Raw genomic sequence first — 25,814 nt, forward strand, 5'->3', positions numbered from 1 at the left:
AGAGAAAGAGATAAAGAGAAAGAAGAACACAGGAATGGGTAATGATACAGAGACGCGTACACAAAAAGACAATACACGTTAGACGAGAGACGAGAGACTTTTTCACAACATTTAATAAAACGCTATCATCTATGTATGCCTTTTTTTACTCAAATAATCTAAAAGTTACTTACATACGTGCTTATATGTATTATTTATATTCCATTAGGAAGTGTCACATCCCACATAACGCGTATTAAACGACGTTTCTCGCTCCTTCTTCTTAGAAAGACACGCCTTTATTTTTGTTTCTTTTTTTTTTTTTTATAATGACGGACCTTTTCCTTTTCCTTATTTATTTATTTATTTATTTATTTATTATTTTTTTTATTTTTGTAAAATGCTTGTCCAAAATACACGAATTATATTAATCGTTTAGGCACCGATCAATGAGAACAAAAATAAATAACAAGGGTAGGATTAAAGGAACAATTCTTTGTAGAAGGAGTTTGGGAGTTGACACGTCCACACAATAAGTATGTATAAATTTAATACTAATCCTCTCATATATATATATCATTGTTTCCTTACGTAGAATTATTTGAATTATATGGGTATTAGCGATCAACGTCCCGGGATGTTGAAAAGATCTATGTCGAAAAATCTACTGGGTGTATTTAAGAATACGTGTTGACATGTGCCGCAAAAATAAGAAAAAGAGAAAATATATAGAAAAAAAAGACAAAGTTAATAAATAAATTAACATCTACGTATAGCACGAATTTCATTGATTTTCTGTTTAATATTCTTTTCTTTTCAAATCGTTTAACCTTGAAATCGTTTAATTTGTCGGAGACTGTCATTTTATTCTAAGGCCTTCGATCTCCGAGGACTTTCTTCGTTAAATACGTATGTATTTGTAGCGTATGTATATACGCTATGTATACATATATGTATGTATACGTATGTAAACGTATGTAAACGCAAAAAAAAAACAAATAAAAAGGAAGGAGAGAGAGAGAGAGAGAGAAAAATGCTATTTCAAGGTAACGCATATACGAGGAAAAAAACACTCCTCAAAAGTTACGCTTAAACTTTTAAAATGACATGAGCGCGAGTCAGTTATATATCAGCACCTTGAACTTTTTACTTCCTCATCTTCTTCATCTTTTTTGGCGTTATTACAAATGGCCGTTTTTTCTTTCTTAATTTTTTTTTCGACGTTTGTGCTTGGTTTTTCGTTTAATAAACGTGGACACTGTACAAGTATGATCTAAATGTATCTTCTATTATCGAAGAATAGGTGTAAATCGACGATCGAAAGGACCATTTTTCAAATGCGATCTCTCGATCACGCATATAAAAGTTCCGCGAGATATCTCTTATAAACTATAACCATTGTGTGTGTGCAAAACTGCATCATACGCACGAGTATCACAATCGCTCATGTTGTCGTCGTATTTGTGTCTAACCGTGGATACGCGTAATAACCTTTTTTATTTCTTATTTTGTGTTTTGTTTCATTCCACATTTTAGAAATTTGTAAAATGAAATTTGTGATTTATTTTCATTTAATTTATGTTTTCATTTTGTTTTTTCTTTAGTTCAATCTAGAAATATAACCAACGGATAAATTAAAAAAACAAAAAGATAATTATTTATATATAAATTGCTTTTGCTTTCTTATATAATCCAAAGTATCCCTTTTAAAAAGAGACATACCGTTCGCTCTGAGCTACGTTTACAAGTATTTATATTGCTAGTTAATTATAAACCGCATTTCTATGCTGATCCCATGTTGTTTATTTGGTCACAACCACGTTAATTACCTACTCTACTTCGGTAACATAACCGCCATTTTCTTTTTCTTTTATTTAATTTTTTTTTCTTTTTTTCGTTCCGTTCTTTTATCTTTTCTGTTTTTTGTTAAATTTTTTTTTCTTTATTTCTTTTTTTTCATGTCTTATCTTAATTGTTCTGCATCAAACAAGTATCTGTTCTCCAAAAAGATTTTCGACGGAGACCTTTCTATTGAATAATCCTTCAGCGAAAAATGAGGCGAGGCCCCGGATTCTCTTGGCATTTCTTCGATATCGTATTTCTTCCAGTGTATCTATCATCATCCTCATCATTTTCTCGACTTCGAAGAAGCACCCCAGGGGATTTCGGTATAAACTATTCAAGAAGGACGTTCCAAGATTTCCATCCCGGGCGGACGCATATGTAGCCGCAATATTTTTTCTAACGATATCCATGGGACTCATCGTTCATCGTCAGTGATCCTTGACGAAAGAAAAAGATAATTCTTTCGAAAAATCACGAACAACAATAAAATCGGATTTATCTAATCGCACAATGTAGAAGTAACGGAACTATCACAGTTCCAATATCCTTCTTCCTCTATAGAAAAAATTTCTTCTTCGCTTTAATGGAAACTCATCGACGGATTATCAAGCTCTTGAGAATATATATATATATATATACTATATATATATATATATGTCACCAAGATCCAATTGTCGCAACACAGGAGTCGTGTTTTGTCAGTCTCAAATCACCATTAGACGACGACACCAAACACTCATTATATTAACGTAAATGAATAGATCTAAGCGGACACAGTCTCCACCATAGATTTCTTTATGATTTCTCCAAAATTTTCGTCACATTCCTCCGTATTTTGCGATTGTTGCTCATTCGTCGTTTGACTCTTTTCTCCTTCCTTACTTCCATTTCCATGATAAGTACCATGCGCTTGCGGCTCTATTTCGCCATAATACGAGTACCTACCGGATAGCAATTCCGAGAACGGTTCTAGCTTACCTATCTGTTGGACTCCACCGTTCATAGGTTGAACGGAATTCAAATTTGTATATTGCGATCCGGTCGATTCGTCTTGCGCGAAGTTTCCCTCGTAATTGGAAGGATGTTGTCCAGGATGTACCTGACAACTGTCCTGCACAGATGTGCCATCTTGCCCATAGACCGCGTAATGCGAAAAACCTGAGCTTCCTGACACTGGTTGAAATTGCGGCTGAAATTGCACCCTAGACGTAGAAGGAAGATTTGTATAAGCCTGATAATCTTGATAAGCGGTCTGTTGAAAATTCATATTTGCACCTGCTGTTTGGCCCGAAAACGTTTGAAAAGTTTGATTAAATTCGGGATGCAATTTTCTTTGGCCACTCTGCGTACCATCAACCGTATCTTCGTTAGGATAACAATCGTCTCTTATAGCATAAAGATCTAAACTATCTTCTCGTGTACCAGATACTTCTGTTTGACAATTTGAACTACCGTTCCCGGTATCATGATTTTCATAGTGTAACGTTGTAAAACCACCACCGGTTATACACGCTTCCGTATTTGAATTGTCCATTAGAGAAACCAAATTGATGTCTCGCAATGGTCCGCTTTTGTTATTCTGATTGTCGGTGCTCTCGTGATCTGTTCCTTCTTCGTCGCGTTGCTTCTTCTCTAATTCGAGCCGCATCAATGTGTGTATGAAATGTGTCCGCACTCTTACCGGATTAAATTCTATCCTACCGGAGCTGTTGGCACAACCGTCCCGGGTACAACCGCAAGGAAAACCGGCACGATCGACCTAAACAGTACACACACATAAAGACACATTAAAAAAATATAAAGAGAAAGTTTATTGCTACGGTTTACTGACTAATGCGAAACTAACATTATTCCCTTAATTTTTTAGTCGACGGCAACGGATCCACAGTGGACATAAGGATCCATTTTTTAATCAAATTTATCCAGAATACCCATATAAATGTACCTGGCACTTGACGTTCGCTCTGCTGCAAGGGCAACTTTCTGGATCGCAGTATCCCTTGCATCCGCAGCCACAGTGTTCTCGGCTCGCACGGATGTCCCGACATTCATCCTTCTCAACGGCATCTATCCTACGTACACCGGCTGCTCGAAGAAGCGCTCGTCTTTGCCACGTTGGTACAGGCTGTAGAAAATAATAGCTGTCGATATCGAGCTCTTCATTGTCGCTAGGTTCTTCGTCGGTATCGTCGCTCGGATCTTCCGAACTAGAAGCAGCCTCTGTAGTACAATTAGCTGCACGTTCGGAACGTAATTGCGCCAATCTAGCCCGATGCAGTCTCCTTTGCTCGGCCGCATGCTCGGAAAGAGAAAACCTTTCCGCGTGCGTGTGCGTTGCACTCATGCCTAGAGTACTGCCGCCCTAAAAACAAATCGTATCGACGATTAAAATAGAAATAAATAAAAACTCTGCGATTTACAATTCACACGTTCCGTGTCGGATTGATTTTCTGCGACTTTCCGCATAGATCGTATACGCCCCACGTATAAATAACAAAAATTTCAAAGTAGGGCGTATGCATACTAAGCGACAAGGAATGTATTAAACACGTTGACTGCCACGGTGGTCAGCCGTGAACAACGCTTGTATTTTCAGTAGAACCATTCCTAAGGTTCTATCATCATCCATGACCAGTATTACTATATTGTTTCATTTCTTATTTTAGAATCGTGACCCCTACTGCGAAACATATAAAACTATCGTGACAGTCAACGAATGAAATAAAAGAATAATCCTTACTTGTGAAGGAACACAAGTGAAACCTTGCGCTCGAGGAAAGTAGTAAACGGTGACGGCATCAAAATGAATATTTCGTTTCTTTTTTATAGGCTCCTCGGTAGTATTGCTTCTTTTAGGACTCGGTTCACTTTCTTCCATACAGTCGGTCAGTCTACGTTTGAGATTGCTTTTCGAAGGGCTTCGAAAGGTCGTTAATGTCGTCTGCGATACCCCAGGGACACTGGTGTCTGATACAAAACTTTCCTCCAGTTGGTTAACAGCTAAAGAGAGGAGAATGATGAAATAGTTAGTAAACGTCGCGTTAATTGGTTCGATGCAAGACTTATCGATACTCTTTTCTCCCATTCTGCCGGATGGCAAAGTACAGCAGCTCGGTGCTGGTTGATATTACACACGATTCGATAGGTACAAAATGAGAGAGTAAATGCTGATCCTTGTTAAGTTGGAGCTTGAAAGATATTGTGATTATCGTTAGGCGAAATGATACGATCTCCTTCTTAAAGGTCATGCGTTTATTTCGTAAAAAGGTCTCCATGAAACTAGATTCGACAAAAGTGGAAACGATCGATGCTAGTAAATATAGATAACGGTTAAATGGATCGATCGATTGTGTTGAATAAGACGACAGCGATGACGACAACGACCTTGTTGATCGACCGAGATAAGCGGATTTCGCGAACTGATAAGATAAAATCGAAAAGTGTATTTGCTCGTGTCGAGCAAGATAGAAATATAGGAATAGGACAAGAGGATTTTTCCTCACCTTTTTCCTTGTCGGAGAGAATATCATCCGGTATTCTATCGAGAAAAGAAGTCTCCGAATCGCTTTCTGGAGCTGGGGCTGGTCCAGGATCTCCAGGTATTTCACTTCCAAGGCCAGAATCGCTCCCATCGGATCTAACTTCGTCCCTTGCACCAGTCGTCAACGCCAAACTCTCTGCGGAATCCTCGGTAAAAGGTTCTGGCTTTTCTGGTTCAAGTCTGGTTATTATCTCGGATGCTATCTCGTCGCAGCAGAGGTTCTCGTTTTCTGGACAATTGGCTGCATCGGTGATATCTTCTCTCTCGCAACTGGTACCGCGAATACGAACGGTCGACATTGATGATGGCAACTCGGAACTGTCTGATCCAGTCTCGGTTTCTGTTTCGGTATCGATCGCCTCTTGGATATCGGTACTAGCTTCCAGTGCTTCCCCGGGTGAGCCTGGTGTCGCTGTCTCGGACGAATCCAAATCAGGCGAGTCGAGAGTTCGCAGACGATCATCTTCGTTTGACAAAGACGAAGACGACGAAGATGCCACGAGTACGATTTCTACCTCGTTTTCAATTTTTTTTATAACCACTGCTGATACACCGCGAGAAATCGTTTCTTTACTTGATATCTGTACCACGCTGCCTCTCCTCGCAACATTTTTTTCAATTCGTAATTCTTCCTTCTCACCAAGCTCCTCGACGACAGTTTTTGTTTTACTTCTTATTGAGTAACGATTAACTTCGTTAGAAGATGATCCACCTATCTCCAACGAAATTTGACTGTCATATTTATCCACAATAGGAGTCGTCGAAGAAGGAAGTATTGTCGGCGTTTCCGATACTTCGATTTTCATATCCTCAACCATTTCAACTGGCTGCAAATCTTTAATCTCGTCAACACTACTATTTTCCTTCTCTCGTACAGGATCTTCGGTTACAGAATGATTATCCAGCAATGCATCGCTTTTCTTACTTTTTTCCGCGAATTCATCGCTCGATTTTACAACATTGTTTTCCTGTATCCGCTCTTGCAGGGTAGATGAACGTGTACAAATCTTATCCATCGAATTTAAATTTTTTCCTCGACAATTTACCGTAGAATCAATAGATTCTATTGTATTACTACGAATAAAAATTTCTTCTCGTTCTTTGTTTGTAGAATCTTCCTTTATGTCTATACGATTTAACATTACGATCAATTTACGAGGCAATAAAGAACTCTTTTGCGTCTTCTCGTGCACCTTGTCCTTCTTAGTTGTACCTTCTTCTGCAAGAATCTTCCTCGGTTTTATAAGACCAAGAACGTTGTTTTGGCATTCCTTAAAACCCGATTTATCTATACGATCCAGCATGACAACCAAATGACGTAGAGAATCTACTCTCGTATTTTTAACGTTGGACCTTTCAGCATTAGAATCGTCAATGACCCTGTCTATGTCTTCATTGGAGAAAATATTTTTCTTGCAGAAGGACGACGACAAGCAACAGGAAGTTTGTTTATTGACTTTGTCGTCTTCGTTGTCGTCGCCATTGATTTTATCCTTGATATAATTTAATTTACTTTGAACATTGTTATCCGTGTTTTCGATGCTACTCGTAGTACAGCACTCCTCCTCATTTTCAATCGTAGATTCAATTTTAAAGATTCTAGACCTTGATCGTGTCCACATAATATCTTCGTCTGCTTCAGTAACCAAGTTATTTAACGGTGTTGGTTGATACCTACGTCGACTTCGCGATACGTTAGAAGACAATAGTGAATTTTCCGACAAATCATTGTTGACATCCTCGCTAAATGATCGAGAATCTGGTGTCAATGAAATCTCACCTAGCGTACATTCGCGAAGACTTATCTCAACGGGTGAAAGTCTCTTTACATCGTTTTTCAACTGATTCGTCTCTTCTTCAGACATCTCGACACCGATTCTTTTAATATCGGAGTCAATCGACAGGAAGTCGCTACCGGCTGGCCTCTTTCTTGATAACGACGACGACGACGACGAAGGCGGGGAAGACAAAGATGGCAACAACGATCCCGGTGACAAAGAAGCTGAACAGACGCCATTGGGCGTCTTCGCTTGTGATTCAACATTTTCATCGGCCTGCTTACTTGGTTCTTCTTCTACAAGACATTCAGGAACAATCTTCTCTGAAGGTGTAAAACTCGATTCGCTGGGAATCGTTGTTGCTGCGTTTGTTGTTGTTGTTGTTGTTGTTGATGGTTGTGGTGGTGGAAATTGCGGTGGTTGCAATGGTAATGGCGTTGCTGCTGTTGTTGATGTTGCAATTGTTCCATTTTTATTCTTCCCATCCACCGTTTCCTTCTCTTGCTTCTCCATAATCGGATCCGTAGCTTCTACTAGGCCTCCCAAAATTTCCCGCGCGACCTCCATCTCGCAATCCGAAGGATCCCTCGACTTCTCGATCATGCTCGAATCACCGACCGGCTTAATGGATCCGTGAAGTTCCAGACTTTCATCGAAGACATCCTTTATTTTGGAGAAAACAAAAAAGATAAAAAAAGGAATAAGAATGAATTAATAGTGATCCTTTAAATGTGACAATAACAAATTTCTTTAAAAATAAGTGGAAGACAGAAAAAGAGAAAGAGAGAAAGAGAGAGAGAGAGCGAAAGAGGAGTATACAAAAATTTTGTTAAAAATATCCAAGGGATATAATCTTCATCGCGCTGTTATGTTCGATCCTCGATTATCGTATCTCCTTGTGCTTTTCTTTATTTTTCTTTTCTTCGAAAATGCCATAAACGTTGTAGTAGATGAGAAAGAGAGAGAAGATATAGCGAGATCAATAATTCGCGGTGCTGATACCGGCGCACTCTGCTCGAACAAGGCCAGAAGGATACGGAGGAGGAAAATCAATTTCTATGTGCGAGGGAGACAGAGAAAAAGCGCATTCCTCTCTCTTTCCCTCTCACACGCGCACTTTTATCTTGCGTCTCTCTACCTTCGCAATACCTTTATCATCACGATTTAGAATCCATGTTATATCCGATATTTTAGCGATTCCCGATGCCTAGACTTGAAATAGATAAAAAAAAGAAGACAGAAGAGAGAGAGAGAGAGAGAGAGAGAGAGAGAGAGAGAGAGAGAAAGAGAGAAAAGAGGAAGAAAGCCTATATATAATCGTGACCGGAGATTATTGATTCAAAGCTAGCTTGGGAAGAGAAGGAAGAGAGGAAAAGGGGAGGGGAAGGCTTCTGTCTGCCTGCCTTCGGTTACCATGCGCACCTTGTGTCCCTTATATACCTCCGAGGAACTCGAACCAGGTGTAAATGGTTGCTCTGGCTGCCCGTTGCTTATCCTACCCCTCTTATATCCTCCCCTTTCTCTATTTCCTTATCTTTTTCTTCCCTTCTATACTTTCCCATTTATTCCTTATCCTCTTGCTTTTTATCTCCCTATTTCGTAACTTTCGTCTCGTTTTGTTTCGTTTCGTTTCGCAAGTCTCCCAGTTTTTGTCTGAATTTGTGAACAGGAACTCTGATCACAATAGAATCCTATTGTATATATCACGCAATTTTAGAGTTTCGTAGCTTCAGCCTTTTCCATTCTGATCGCAACCACAATCGTCCTTCAGGTCTACCGTCAGATTGACATTTCCAAACGAGAACGACCAGAATTGAATTGAAAGGCATTCGAGAGAAAATGAGACAGGGACAAGAGGGAAGGATACCAAAGCTAGCACAAAAGAACAAGCTTCTCTATCAAAGTGGCCTCGTCTCTCTATGTGTTTTATGATCGAGAGAATATACTGAAGGTTATGGAAGGAAAATCGATCGGAAAGTACCAATGAACAAACGGATAAACGAACGTATGAACGAACGCGAGGAACCTATTTATGAGATTATAGGAAGAAAAGCGATCGATTATGAAAAATCGAAGCTGGAAGAATAATATATTATCGATGTTAAATAATTTGAAATAACGCGTATAATTTCTTATACGAGATGATAATATCGTAAAAGTACAAAAAGATCCGCCGTCGAAGGGGATGACGATAATGTCGATGATAAGATTAAAACGTCGTTTACGCGGGCGAGTTTACAGTGTATGAAATGAACGAATAAAATGAGAGACGATTGTTATTAAATATTGAAGCGAATGTATCTTTGATAAATAGAAATAAAGAAAATATATTTATAAGCGCAACGCGAATAGGTTTTACGCCCGTCGCGTTCGACAGCTCGAAGCAAAGTGAGCGGTGGTGCCTCGACTCCTCTCGTCGTCGATGATGTTGCTCTGCTCGACCCTCGGCAAAGCTCGACTACGTTCGTTCCCCGCTTCTCTTCGTCGCGCTACCAAAGCGAGTACACGCGTATTTTCCGTGCAAGAAGTGCGTTTTGCGCATGCGCTGGTATTGCTATAAACAGTGGTGCTCTGTCTTCGAAATTTCGAGCATGTCGTCCGTTCGTTCGATCGCACGATACGCAATTTTCTTCTTCATAGGATTTTCTTTCGCTAATATACGCAAATATAATCCTCCTTTTTTCCTTATACATATAATTCTTTCTTTTCCTTTTCCTTTTTATTCTTTCTTAAATAATCATGAAACTAATTTAAACAAAAAGAAACTTACTGAATTTCCATTGTCAAACGTTGTAACGTATTTTTACGCGTGCGTTTGTACGCGCAGCTGCACTTCGTAGATCCCGGCATGAATTGAAATTACAAATGTAAGTTTACACAATTGTAAATCCAAGTATATTTTTTTATCTAATATAAAATATGCTGTTCTTTAATGTTCTTTTCATCATATGATATATATATATATATATATATATATATATATATAGGTGTGTGTATATATATAGTATGTGCTTATAAACAATCCAAGAATATTTTCTGCGACAACTAAACAGAACCAAGTCTCGTGACGTTCTCGCACATCTTCTGTCACTTATCGCAATTAAATAAGCAATTATTTAAATCAACCTTCGTTCGTTTATGTTCGTAAAGGTTCGGCCAAGATCGTACGGCGTCAGTGAGAGCATCGCAAAACCATCGGGTGTGTACCACACATTTCTAAATATATGTATTCGTACGTGTGTATACGTGTGTAGTAGATTTCGTATCTGTAAACAGTGGTTCTCATTCGATAATCATAGAAGAAAGTACGCAAATCTATTATAGCAAATTCATTTCATAATATCAAATTAATTCATTAATAATAACCATATTGAAAGGTCAGTATGAAAATGTATAATTCAAAAATGTTGATGATTCAGCATAAAAAAGCAATCTATCATAACTATATAAAAATAAACTCTTAACGGGAGAAAATTAAAACATTCCAAATGTGTGTATGTACGCAATATATTTTACATTCCAAATTCTACGATTACTGAGTTAAATTTGATAATCTATTCGATAAGCATATAAATATATAAATCTTCGAATGAAGCAGAAAATAAATATCGACCTAAAGATACGAAGATTCAATGCCTTGTGCAATGCAAAAATGATGAAAAACAACGAAAAAAATTATACCACATAGAATAGTTGTAGGTATTTGAAATGATTTCAAACGAAACACGATCTGTTTAGATCGAAAAAAGAAAAACTATTATTATTATAAATTCATCGTTACTACGGTAATACTTTCACGAAACTCATACCGAGAGATTCAGGAAAAGAAAGTTACATAGATGGGGCTGTCTACGGAATTGGCGCGGAATCGCCAACGAGTATCTTCTTTTTTTTATCGTACTCTTTCGAACGACCCTCTTTACTTTCTTTCTCCTCTCCTCTTTACCCCGTTCCCATGTCTATATTTTTCTTTCTCTTTGAGGTATCTACAAACACACACACACGCACAAAAGCGAGAGCGCGCGCGTCATACATACATGTATACAAGCACTATTCTCACACAACAGTTCAACGGGCGAACAGAACATTGCGCTTGCGCAACTCCGCACAGTGACTGCTGCTAGTGGTACCACCGCCACCGCCATCGTAATTATTGTTGCACCTAGAAATCGTGCATCTTTTTAGCTACGTTCCTGGTGCTCCGAGAAGAAAATCAACATCTCGACAATATCTTCTATAACTCTACGAAGAGTAGACGCGAATTTAAAACCCTATAAACTTTTACAATTACGAGAATCATAATAATAATAATAATAATAATAATAATAATAATAATAATAATAATAATAAATAATTTGGAACTTAAACGTATTTGAATTTTCGCTTCATTGAATTATTTAGTATCTTTTTTTTCTTGTTCTAAATTGAAGAAACCGCAAATGAAAGAATAACTTACTGGGAAATTAAAAAAAAAAATAGTATGTTACAAAGATGAGATAGAAAAATAAAAAATATCAAAAAATAAAAACCGTATAAGAGAGAAAAAGAAGATAAGAGGAAAAAGGAGAGAGAGAGAGAGAGAGAGAGAGAGAGAGAGAGAGAGAAGAGGAGAGAGATCAAAGGGGTTTTACGACACTGGCAGACGGTGCAATATTGCTTCGTCGTGCTTTCTGCTTTCTAGAAAAGGTCCTAGACACGCTTCTCTCTCTCTCTTTCTCTCTCTCTCTTCTCCCTCTCCCTCTTTTAGTTCTTCTCTCTTTACCGATCTTTCTCTCTTTACCGATCTTTCTCTCTTTCTCTTTCCTACTGGCAGAGCTTTCCCATATTCCGCCTGCGCAGGCCGTTACTGCTATATAGTATAGTATGGTTCTACTATAATGGATCGCTATAGTGCACCATGCGCTTATATCGCGCAAACATACTACTCTCAGCTGAACGTACGCGCAACTTAGGACTGTATCGATGGATTCGAGAATCCCTCGCCGTTGCGTATTAACATCGATCGGATATTTATTTTTGTCGAAACTAGTTGACATTTATTTTTTATTATTTTGTCGACACATTATATTAATGTATTAGAAAAAGAACAAGACTTGTGTAAGCATTCGACTAATCGAATTTTCTTGAGATAAAGATATCGAAATAATTTTAGAAAATTTGATCTATATCTAATCGCGCGTATGCCAATGCATTTGTGTTTGTGTATCGTGCGCGGTTTGTATTTTATATACATATCTATACCTATGTAGAATCTATTCGAGTGAAGAAACGAATATTCAAAGAGAGAGTATATGTATATATTACATGTGTACATGTATATATCGTGGGATGCGTCGTCTTGGAATAATAAGAGCGAAGGAAAGAATTACTACAATACGCAGACTCCTTTCCTCACAGGCTTCCTTGGAAGTCGTGGAATGTGCTTCTCTCCAAACCTCTCTCTCTCTCTCTCTCTCTCTCTCTGTCTCTCTCTTTCTCCCTCTCTTCTTCGAACCTCTGCCATTAACAACCCTACTACCATCTCATCTTTCTACCATAAAGATAAAACCAAATACAAAGATATTTGTTTACCAAGCAGGTATTATACTATAAATAAATATTATATTATTTTTTGGTTCAAGTTTTATCTAACATAAGAATATATGTAGATATTTTCCATTACATAAAGTATACGCCATTTAAAGTATCTTTGAGATAAACAATAACATCTATTTATGTACATAGTATACACGATTTTACAATCGTCGACATAAATCTTATAATAGTATTAGAGTAAAAAAAATTATCGTATTTATTTTAAATACTTAAATATTTAAATTATAGTTCATAATAGATCAATCTATTTCATTATAGATATTCTTGTTGAACAATAATGCAAAAGTAAAATTTGAGAAAGAACACGAGTTACATATGTACAAAACGTTCGGTGAAACGTAGACACGCGCGAACTGTAAGTTGAACATTACCATGCGTTTATATTTTCTATAGATGCGCACACCGGTGAATTCGACGCCGACGCCGACGCCGACGTTGACGCCAACGCCAACGACGCCATCATCGTTCGTTTACAGAAATACACCCACGAGGAAAACGAACGTGTAGTATTCCCAGATGAGTGTCTATAATTTTAAAGCTCGCCAGAGAAACACCTCGATTTATTTTCGATAGATAAATTGCGATAATATTCTATCTTCCTTTCTAGAGAAAATAAGAAGAAAATCTTCTTGTAAATAGCTTTCATTTTCTTTTTTCTTTTTTTTTTCTTTTGTTTCTCTTTTCCCTCGCGCAACACGAAAATATATAAAAATTTTTAGTAAACCCACATTGTCCAGCAGATCGGAGAATGTTTAGAGAAAATTTACATTAAATGAGTAAGTAACAATAATATTTTTTTTTCCTTGAGAAAAACGAAGGAGGATAAAAGTTTTCGTTTTTGTTATCAGTGGTGCAAGTGTGTTAGCAAAATACGATATACAATATAGAATTTTTGTTAAATCATTCCTCAGCAAATATGAAAATTCAAGAATATTTATTAACGATCTGTAAATGATAATGAAAAAAAAAAAAAAAAGAAAAAGAAACAAATGATAATATGAACTCACAATCACATAAGTTACATTCTTTTTTTCTACAAAGTAAGGAAATATCGATTGGAAGGAAAAAAAGAAAAATATTTTCTTATTGCCAAAAAATATGAGAATATGACAAAAGAAAGAATAAAATGAAGATAAAGGTTAAAGAAAACGAAGGGAAGGAAGATTGGAAAAAGAAAAAGGTAGGAATATTTAGAGAGGGTGCAAAAAGTAAAGAGATAAAAAAAAAAGAAAAAAAAGGGGAAAAGAGGGAAGAGTCGAGAGAAGCGCTACGAGGAGGGTATATATATATCGAAGCTTGTAAATCGAGGTAGGGCTTACACCTTCGGTCGAATCGATCCCACCGCAGCACTGTAGCACTATAGCAAGTTCACGTGCATACATACCATGAACGACGAGGTCCACAATACCACGCCGTCAGTGCCGTAATAATCCACCTCAGTTTCCCTCCCTTCTTCGTCGTTTGGAGGAGGAGGAAGAGGAGAAGGAGAAGAAGGAGGACGAGGACGAGGACGAGGACGAGGACAACGAGGACGACGAGGACGACGAGGACGACGACGACGACGACGACGACATTACCGGCTCAGCTTGCTTCGGTTCAGCTCGACCTAATTTTACGTACGAATATTTATCTTATATCGAACCTTGTATATTTATATTTAACTTCTCCAAGTTCAATTTAGTCATTTTTAAAATAGATTGGTATTTTATATAAACTTACATTTCCCTTCAAAACATACCTAATTGTGCCAAGTTATGCACAAACTTGCCAACCCCCTCCCTCCAAATGACTACAAATTAGTTCAACACACTTGTTATTTTTATTTTGCAATAAATTACTGACTCATAGAATGAGTCTTACATTACGCAACTATCAAGACACGAGCCCTACATTTTTTTTGTTATTATAAATTATAGACAATTTTGTATTAAATGAATTATTTAAAAAATATTTTAAAACAACAGCAACAACAAGAAATAAAGTTATCTTTTATTTTTATTTATTTAAATCTTAACAAACTTGAATTTCAGATCATTAAGGGTTGATAGCTTTCTGCATAACTTGATCTTGTTAATATTTAGATATTTTGCTAGCGAAAATAGGAATTATAAATAATTACGACAGTTAATTAAATTTTTATCAAAACTAATAAACATTTCTCAACAGAAGAATAAATCCTCGTGCGTCGATTTAATTTTATTTACAAGGATTAACGATACTTTGGTTCGAATCCGAGTTACGTGTTATCGGCATTCTAACTAACGACACCTGCATACGTGGGATTTACTAACGTCAATGGTAGTAGTACGTGCTGTGGATGGTGACAAAGTGATTGAGGAAGATGAAGAGGAGGATGAAAAAAATTGAAAAAGAGATAAAAAGGAAGCGTAGGAGAACAACGAATATAGTTCTATATCATATTTACAGGAATGACGTAGATATTCAATAACTAAACAACACAATTTTTTCTATACTCAACAGATCATTCAAATCATTTGTTTTTGAAAATTCTCATATACTATCTTCTTATTAACACATTCCCTACCAAGCCGCATTTGACTTGCAATAATAAGTGTCATTACGATGCCATGTGTATCTAAAACGGTACACACTATAAAATTTATTCGTTGGAATTGATAAATATTTAAAAAATAATTTACTCCATATAAACAACAAATTAATCTATTTGGTAATTAAAAAATTAAAGAAAAATAAAAAAATAAAGTAGCGAAAGAAAATTCATTAAAAGGTGCGCATGTAAGAAAAATACAGTAAATAATATTTATTTTCAATACTTTTCGTGTTGTTTCGTAAACGAGAAACTTCGAATTATTTGAAAAATAAAACGTAAAGAAAAAACAAAAATAAAGAACATTAAATAGAGATTATAAAAATAAATTTCATCGAGAACATATCTCGAGACATAATATTTTGATTTTGATATCAAACTTTTCTTACGTACTTTAATCAAAGTTAGGTGAAATATTCGATTGTATTCGCTTTAAAAGAGTTGCCAAACGCGACTTCTTCACCCTCTCCCTCCTCCTCCTCCTCCTCCATCACCCACATGGTAGAAAGACCCAAGGAATCGATACAACTTTCGATACTTATGTGTATCATATAAAATATAATATATACATCTTAATGGTAAGAACTATTTTTCACGGAGAAATACGACATGTATAAAAATATGATCATTCCTCGACACATAGTTGTACACGCGAATATACATCTAACGTATACATGTGTATGTTAAGGGTTTAAAAGAGAGTGGGAGGATCGACAATACAGCTGGTGCTCATTATCCTCGGTTCAATAGACGAGACCATCAGTATCTCTTGATGTAGTTTACACCTACACTGTATACACGCTTATACGTATGTATGTATGTACAAACTGTACACATATAAACAATTAGCCAGTATTCACACAAATAAATCAGCCCATTGCGTACACATACGTATATACACATGTATGTACATATGATATTTATGCAATATATGTATGAACACATATATAAGAGAATACTGACCGATGTGAAAAAATGCTAAAAAATGCTAATCAGACTGATAAAAGAGAGAAGAATAAAATAAGATAACAGAAGATATTTAAAAATCCCTAATAAAGCAACTTTATGATATTTTTTTTGTTTTTTTTTTGTTTTTTTTGTTTATAAACCACACAATTAATATATAACATTACGATGATAATGATGAAGATTATTATTATTATTATAGTAATCAGTTGAAATATTAGAAAATACGTGTTTAATATTTCCCCATGGAATATCACTTCCGATCAGGTTCGGATTTTAACGTAGAAACTGAAGAAATGAATTATTATATAGATCTACGAGGGTGATAAAAAAAAGGCTAAGAATAAGTCGAACAAATGATAATCTGTGGAAACATAAGAGAGAACAAAGTTGCATGCTAACAGGATCATATCTGCATAGCGAGGTCACCGAAGAAGCTTCGTGCCTTCATGATCACAACCATGTATGTTTTCTTTTTTTCTTTTTATCCCTATCGTGGGGTATAGTGAACTAATAATATCGATGTGTTATACACTTGTCTTGTTCGCTACATCTTTCTTTCTTTCTTGAAATGTTTTCTTTACATCAGAGTTAATAAAAGGTAAAGAAGATAAAGACAAAACTTTGGAAGAAAATATTAAAATGTTTTTAAATTCTAGACATTGTAAAGTAGATTAAAAAAAAAAAGGGAAAAAAAGAAAAAAAAAGAAAATCTGAGAGAAAAGTTGAAAACGAGTTTGAAACTCATAATGGACAATCATCTCTGTATCGTATAAGACCTATCCTCTAATGTAAGTCTTGAATATGACCGAATGAAACATCCTAGATGTCTTTCGACCAGAATAGCAGAGGTACGTCTGACGTCACAACGAAGTAGTACTACAGCTCGGGGCGACATAGAAGACGAATGAAAATTCTCCATCTTGTTAGATTCTCTACAAAGATTTGTGTTTTTCTCTCTCCATCTTACTCTCTCTTTCTTTTTCTCTCTTTCTCTCCATCTCTTCATCCCCTTCCACCCCCGTCTCTTTCTTTATGCTTTATGATTTGTGTTTACCTACGATTTATGTGCAAAGCATTTACATTTCAATTGATCATTAAAAAAACAAACATATTTATTTCTCATACTACAAAATACTATAACCTTCGTTTTATTCAAATGAAATATATTTACGGGAATAGCTTAGGGATAATTTTGAGAAAATTCAAACACATTATCGCAGGCGTTAATACTTTCATTATTTAATTATTAAAGAGCACCGAGTCGCAATAATATAGCATAGCATGGACGTAACTTTATGCCACTTTCCATAGCAAAATGCTATAAGTAAACTGTGATGCATGTTCTATGGTTTAGTTGAAACTACGATAACAACAAAAGTTCTCCTATAAATCTAATTTTACGTTAAACTACGACGATACTTCAACACTGTAGTAAAAGATTACTTTTTATCTCTTTCTTTTTTTTCTCTCTAAAGGAAAAAATCAACGATAAGATGGGCAATTTTTTTTATTATTATTATATCACGAATTCATAGGGGAAAAATGTAATTTAATTTGAAACAATATACACATACATATATATATATATATATATATATATATATATATATCTATGTGAACGCGACATGCAAACCCTAATTCAAAGAGAACGGACTCTGACCCACATTTTGTAAATCTACAAGCGTCGAAACGTGTATGTTCCCTATACTCTCGTAAAGAAACTCGATATTTTTTGTTCGACTATCGGTTATTCATAAAAAATGTAAGTATATCTAAATAAATATTAATATTATATTTTTGTACATATTGATATAAAAAGTATGAATAAAGTATTTTGTATAGAAATTTATGAAAATATTAATACGATAAATCTGAATGATATCTCGAAGAAGCACATATTCGACATTCTCCTCGAGAATAAAATTCAACAATGTCAAAGAAAGTCTATTGAGGTTGATAGCTTTTAATCGAACGTGAAAGTATCTACCTGACAGAGTGGTAAGATAGAATGCAAGTGGAACAAACGAACGAACGAACGAAAACTTGTACGAACGCAAACCTCGAGTTGGTTGCAAAATGATTGCTCGGTCCAACTGGTTGGCCGAGCGTTGCAAGTTTCACAACGAGCATTGTTAAAAGCGAGAAAGAAAGAGAAAAGGGGGAAGGAAGAGGGAGTCATGTCGAAATCGCATCAATTTTAGAAAGAACGAGGACAAATTAAGTAAAAGGTAACCCTCGAACGATTTTTACCCCTGCGAACATTACTACGTTTAACGAGAATCACGAAAAACATTTGAGAATAATAATTGAACGGATATCTAAAAGAAGGATCTATATTACATATTGCAAACTTGTAACATAGAACCTTATTCCATACACCTATTCAATTATAATTAGAATTACATTGCACAATAACATATTCGAATAAACAATGATGAAAATCAATTGGAGAAAACGAATGTAATTCGAAATAAATTCGACTCTGTACAAAAATGATCACAATCTTTTCCCCATAATTTTCGGGATACACAAAACCAATATCATCATACGGAATTTTAAGAGAATTATCGTATGAATGCTTCCATGAGTGCACATCTAAATTCAATGTGATAAGCGTATATTATGTATACGCGTCCTTGTGTGAAACCGACCATAAACTCGAGATTTGACGAGACATCCTGAAAGAAGGGGTGGGAAAAATCGAATCGATTTGTAGTACGATGACATCGCGTAACTGACCACTCTTAATTCAAACAATAGTCAGACTGAGGAGAGACGAATAATAATCCTCAGAATGAAGAATACCTCTACCCTTTTTCTTCTTCTTTCTCTTTCTCCTCTTATCTGCAAAGTATCATCCCATCGCGCGTGCTTTCATCTGGACACGCACCATCGACTCTAAGAATTTTTTTACGTAAGCTCGATTCAACCCTCTCTTCTCTTACCTGATCCAAGGAAAGTAAACAAAAATTATTCCAGCAAGACTTTCAGGTTAATTATAAGATCTTCAAGTAAAAACAAAATGGACACCTTTGATAACATTGAAATATTCCTAAAAATACAATGCACGGGTTAAAAAATATTGAAAACGTTTTGTGCGATACATGCATGCATCCATTTTTAAAGTTTCATGATACGTAGTACAATGTATTTATGTATTAGGTTGCCCTGAAATTTCGTACCTGATATATATATATATTTAGTAAATATTTATTTTTATATCATTTCGTATTAAAATATGAAAGTGCTGTCATTAAATAGTTTTTGGAAAAAATTAGCACGAATTTTCTAAGCAATTCAATAGTTACGACATCAGAGGAAAGTTGCATCCATGCAGGAAAAAAGCACGTATTTTTCAACGACGTTTGTATTTTACAAAAAAGTAAGAAGAATCCATAATGTTGAGATAAATTGAAACTAATGCAGGTTTCATGATACCTAGATGTCGATGCAACATGTTTCAATATTTATAGTGATCTTTAACGTGTAGGAATCGATTGCACAACAAATTTGCCTTCCGATCAGTAAAATCGGTAAAATCGTTTACAAGAAAACAAAAATGTTTTTCGCATAAATATAAATTAACTATCAATGAAGAAAATTAATAATAATTTGTATAATCATTCATGGAAGAAACTGTTCAAGAAGATTGTTCGACAGTTTGATAGTTCGACTATATTATATGTAACGAGATGATCCTTTGTAACCACGAGAAGGTAAACTTTCGACCGCAAGATTACTCGACCCTTGGCTTTTAAACGTCAAGAAATCAATCGAAACGGATAGGAATAATCAAAAATTCTCCTGGCTGCTCATAAATTGACAATTCATGGATATTGTTTTAAAAAAAAAAATGTTAAACGAAAGATTATCACAAAAAAATGAGAATAAAAAATATACAGTGTCGAGCAAAATTATTGGGACACATTACATTCTCCTGCAACAATGTTTATAAATCTGTAAAAAGTACAATTCTTTATTTAATAATACTTTTTGTATATCTCTTAAGTTACGAGAAGCGTAATAGAATTAGATAATAAAACGTACTCGCATTATAGATTTGCTAAAAAATTTTATAAAAAAAAAATATATTTTGTGCCAATACTTTTGTTCGTCAGTATAATATGAGAAGTTCATCAATCGTAAAAAAAAAAGAAAATTAGATACCGACTTTAAAACATTTAAACATTAACACACATAAGAATATCAATTCCACAAATGAAGCAAATAAACAAATCGATAAATTGTTTGATTTGAATCTATTTTTTCCTTCTACCTTCATTTTGGACAAACGTTCATCTTGACGTTACTAAATAAATACTAACTCATCTTTTGCAAATCTACCATCCATCCACTACCATCTGCCGTCTACTAGTTGTCGATCTCATTTGACGTCACGAAGGAAACGAAATATGGCGAACGATGATCGAAATCCGTCGGTCGCGTCGAAAGAAAATAAAAAGAAAAATATTAAAAAGAGAGAGAGAGAGAGAAAGAGAGATGCATCAAAGAGACGAGGAACGAGAGAAAGAAAGAGAGGAGGAAAAAGAGAAGGAGAGAGGGGGGAAAAAGAAGAAGTTAAAAAAAAGAAAAAAAAGAAGAAAACGAGAGGAGGAGAAATAGGGTGGATGGAAGCGAAAACGAAAAGAAGACCGAAAAGTTGAGTAGCGTCGTGTAAAGAGATCGAGCGAGAAAAAAAATCGGTAAGTTGTATAGGTGTGTATCAGACTATGTAGAAGGAGCAGGAGGGGCGGGGGCGGGGGAAGAAGAAAGAGAGGGTGGTAGAGGACTAGAAAGAAAAAGAAAAAGAAAAAGAAAGGAAGAAGAGAGAGAGGAGGGGTAGAAGAGACTGGTGGAGAGAAGTGAAAGGATGATGGTAGAACAAGAGGGGAGGGATCAATGCCGGTTGCTAGGGTAACCACGGCACCCGATCTTCCTTCCTTCCATCTATCCTGGAGCGCATTTTCTCAGTCCTACCCCGTGCGTACAGGAACAAACTAGGACTGCGAAAAAGAGCTCTGTAGATACCTGAAGAACTTGTTTTAAAATTCGACTACAGAAACACCACCCCTCTCGATTGGTCCAACGTTTTTCTTGGATAAATGACCCTAATCGATATATTTATTTTTCTCTTTTTTATCTTCTTCTTTTTCTTTTTCTTTTTGCTTATATATCTTTAATCATGGACGTGATTTATATATATATATATATATTATTTTATTTTTATATGAGAAAGAAAGAATAAATCTTTAACGATTTAATATATCGACAATAACCTGAGACGAGTTAAAATTTTCTTTTAAATTATACAAATTCGACTAAGAAATATTTAAGAATGATGATTTCTCTTTTATACCTCTCTATGTATTCTTCTTGTTTATTTAATAATTTACAAATTAATATTTAGAATTCATATACCTTAGCTCGAATGTATAGTATTAGTGTGATCGATAAGAAATCTACGAGGAAATAAAATATTTCGCGCGTTAGTAGCTTCGTGTGCTGAAGAACTCTCGCAATCGTAATTTTATCAAACTAAAGTTTAAATTATTCATATTGAACTTATCTATGAATCATTGCTATTCAATAAATGAAACGATCGAGATCATATATATATATATATATACTATTCTCCTTCCTTCAACCCTCTTCTCCTCCTTTCTTTCTTTCTCTCTCTATCTTTTTTAAAATACATCGAACAACTTTCTATAAAGACTCTCGGTTATCCTCAAACTCGATCCAAGTCGAAGGACGAGTAGTATATATATACACTTAATTTAATCTTAAACATTGCCGCCATCTCGATGAGAATTTTCGATGCTGTTAATTAAACCTTCTAATAGTTTATATAACCATTAATACCGTAACCTATCAAATAAAAAGTCTTTAACGAAAATTATATTTTGTACAAACTAACGCAAATAATAAATAAAATATTTTGTTTTAATAACAATAAATTAAAATTTATAATTAAGTAAAACAAAGGGAAGCAATAACGCTGAATACAATATCTACGTTCAAAAAATTTAAAACCGGTCATTTGAGCGGTTTGGTAAAATATGTTTACTAATACATAGAGAAAAATTGATCGAACCGGCACATAAACGATCAATATGAGAAGCGAGCCTGCTGCTGCAGCAGTAGCAGCAGCAGCAACAGCAACAGCAGCAACAATGGGAGTGGAAAGTGATTAAAACACGTTCAATTGTTTTTAAGCAAGGACGATGACGACGACCACGACGCTACGACGACTACGACGCTACGACGGACTACTACTACTTCGCTACTATGACTACTACTACTACTACTACTACTACTACTACTTCGCTACTATGACTACTACTACTACTACTACTACTACACTACTATGACTACTACTACTACCTACTACTACTACTACTACTACTACTACTACTACTACTACTACTACTACTACTACTACTACTACTACTTACTACTTACTACTTACTACTTACTACTTACTACTTACTACTACTACCACTACTACTACTACTACGACGAGGCGCGTGTTTCTCTGCGCATTGGTACAAGTTTTGGCGGGTCGATGTACCATTGTTGCCTCGGCGGCTGCGTTTACTTTGTTTTCTTTTCTTTCTTCGTCCCTTGCCACCCACCTTGTCTTTTTCTCTCCCTTTTTTCGTTCGTCGTTGCGAACCCTCCACCTCCACCCTCCTTTTTCGTCTCTTTTCCATTTACCCCACAACGTTACCACAGAGAACTTACGTTCACACACACATGTACATATAATATACATCGTTTTATATCAGAGTTTTCATGCACAATCACATGTGCATCGGTACACACCTATCGCGTGTATAGTACTCCTGTTAGTACTACTTACACATATATATATATATATAAAAATTAATTTTGTGGAACCAAACGGAATGCGGAGAACCAGGACGATTTATTTTTGCCGAAATGAAAAACCGTGTTTATTAATGAAAACGAAAAGGATAGAAGAAATGGAAAAATGAGCAGGATTTAATATAGAGTAATAATTTGCGTTATAAAACTTTATAGCAATTAATACTATTATGATTGCACTTTATTAAGGTATGTTGTAATTATGTTATCTGTAATTAACTTCGATCATCACTTAATTAGTTATTTGTGATTGAAAAATATACTTGTCATGGAAAAATGGCAATATTAAAAAGAGTATACTCGTCATGTGGAAAAAGTAGATACCATTTGCTATTTAACAATTAGTTAGGTATGGTGATCTCTTTGAAAAGTGTGTATCTAAATTAAATCGTAAAAATGAAGCGATAACGCAAAATATTGCCAATTCTCCATGACGAGTATATTCGTCAATCACGGCTAACTGGTTAATCACGCTTATTGAATCGTAACACGATTTTAATTAAAGTTTCTGGAATTTTTCTATCATTGATTATTATCGTTTATTTTGTTTTCACAAAATTTCTCAACATTTTTAATTGGACTGTGACTATTCGTTTTATTATAATCGCAACGCAACGGAGTTCGTTTTACTAAATAAGCATAAATTCGATAAATAAGTTGACTTTTGTTTCCCTTTAAAATCTTGGATTCCTCATGCCTACAAAAGAGTTAAAAATAACTTGGAACTTATCGTTTTACAGAGTAGATATACAGAAATTGTAACGAAACATTTTCAAACGATCGACAATTCGATTAGTTTTTACGACGCAAATCGTGAAATATGACTGATATTTGATATACACAGGCGTATACTAAATACATAATATTTCGTGCAGCATTGCTTTTGATATAACAGTGAAAAAAATTGTCTGATTGTGAGTTTATGATTTTAAAAATGGTGCCTTATGAATGGTCGTCCTATTTTTTCCCGCATTACTTTTGATCATTTACTAAATTTTAATACGCTCGTCTCATTTCTAACGATCTACATTTATATATACATTTATATATACATATAAATGTAGAACATATAAAAGAAAGATTTTATGTAATGAAAAATCGAACAAAATAGTATAATATATATACAAAATATAATAATACATATATATAAGTATATACAGTTGGATCGATATGCTTTAATAATTTCAAGTTGAGTAGCACAAAAAAGAATATACGTACTTACAAACCGAGAATAATGGAAATTGTATCGGTAATAATAAATAATCACATATTGAAAATACATTACTCGTTTGATATCCGCGTTATGATAGCTTCGGAAATATAATAAAAAATCCCGAATCATAAATTCGTAACGAAATGTACTTTTATTGCTATCAACGACGAAAAAACATTTTTATCTGACTTTAAAAATAAGAGAACGATACACTTTCGACCCTTCGAAAAATAAAAAATAACAAAAAATGAGATTCCTCGTTTAATTAATTATTCGTATAAAATATTCTACCGTTGATCTAGAAAGAGTTGATAGAATTAAGTAAATTCACTGATCAAGAAACTACTCGGCCTATTTTCTTACTCACTTATACATATGCATAACATCCTCGCAAACTAAAATACAAGGTTAGCGAACGTATTCGACGATATATAGAGAGAAGGAGAAACAGACAAACATAGTCAGACGGACAGACATAGTCAGACGGACAGACATAGTCAGACGGACAGACATAGTCAGACGGACAGACATAGTCAGACAGTCAGACATAGTCAGACAGTCAGAACGGGGGGAAAGAGAGTAAGCAAATAATCAAAGAAAAAAGAAAGATGGACAAAGAGTACAATACTGTAATAATATTGTTTAAATTAAAGCTTTAAGTTTGACCACTTGATTGATATTTTCATCAAATTACTTATTAAACTATTGTCCATCAATGTCGCAAATGTTGATTGCACGATAAGATAATGTACAAAAATAAATGAATAAGAATAAAAAGAAAAGAAATGAAAATAATTTAACTAACGTATTTACTCGCGTTACAATTATTTACAAACATAAAGAAAATTTTATCATTTCATTTGTGATAAGCTACTATTTTATTGTCAGTCTTACTGACTCATTAGTCATAGTCTTTTTGGAAGATATCAGAGTAGTCAACTACGCAGGTTAGAATGCAAAGTTTGGAAACGAGAAATAAGTGTGCGAGAACGTTAGAAAAAAGTAATATGAGACTTACCGGTTTAACACTGAGCCATCGTGTTTCTGGACACACAATTCGTCTAAAAAAGATCGAGCTTTATTTTCGAGCTTCTCCGTTTCCTTCTTTTCCTTCTCTTCTTCTTTTTTAATTGTATCCTCTTCTATATATAATAATTTGTAAGATGAGCGTCTTGCGAGGGGAACGCCAACGGAAACTGAAAAATTTGATGAAGAATCACACTGTGGCGCGCAGTGGTAACCAATAACGGTAGGCCATCTTGAAGCTAGCAACGAAGCGACCACGCACACACCGCGAGATTCATCGAGTTTGTCGCGAAAAATGGCAAACGCAGCGACAATAGCGGCAGAACAAAGTAACGCAAACAAGCCGTTATCCTTGTTCGTCTGTACAGAAGATCGACGTACAGAAAAATGAACCTATTTGCTACACTTGTT

General features: G+C 35.2%; 1 protein-coding gene across 5 annotated transcripts; it reads right to left on the minus strand.

Annotated features, from left to right (window-relative positions):
* Positions 1–761: 761 nt before the first annotated feature.
* On the minus strand, positions 762–25,779 carry LOC122519971. Of its 5 annotated transcripts, XM_043639826.1 has the most exons (6): positions 8,293–8,559; positions 5,328–7,806; positions 4,565–4,824; positions 3,770–4,186; positions 3,100–3,583; positions 2,707–3,026 (listed from the first exon to the last, which is right to left on the minus strand). In XM_043639826.1, exons 1-6 carry the CDS (start codon positions 8,299–8,301, stop codon positions 2,842–2,844), a joined length of 3,834 nt encoding a protein of 1,277 aa, XP_043495761.1. In that variant the 5' UTR covers positions 8,302–8,559; the 3' UTR covers positions 2,707–2,841. The 5 variants fall into 5 exon arrangements, with proteins under 5 accessions (XP_043495759.1, XP_043495760.1, XP_043495758.1 ...); XM_043639824.1 differs by lacking the exon at positions 8,293–8,559 and adding an exon at positions 25,396–25,779 and having other exon boundaries at positions 762–3,583; XM_043639825.1 differs by lacking the exon at positions 8,293–8,559 and adding an exon at positions 9,914–10,016 and having other exon boundaries at positions 762–3,583.
* Positions 25,780–25,814: the final 35 nt, after the last annotated feature.

The sequence above is a fragment of the Polistes fuscatus genome, unplaced genomic scaffold (assembly GCF_010416935.1).
Source record: "Polistes fuscatus isolate 324 unplaced genomic scaffold, CU_Pfus_HIC Scaffold3, whole genome shotgun sequence".
Lineage (NCBI taxonomy): Eukaryota > Metazoa > Arthropoda > Insecta > Hymenoptera > Vespidae > Polistes > Polistes fuscatus.

Coding starts and splice junctions, on each gene's coding strand:
- LOC122519971 (XM_043639822.1), bottom strand. Junction 4,825..5,327: donor TCTCTCCGACAAGGAAAAAG/GTGAGGAAAAAT, acceptor TCCTCTCTTTAG/CTGTTAACCAACTGGAGGAA. Junction 3,584..3,769: donor GAGCGAACGTCAAGTGCCAG/GTACATTTATAT, acceptor TGTACTGTTTAG/GTCGATCGTGCCGGTTTTCC.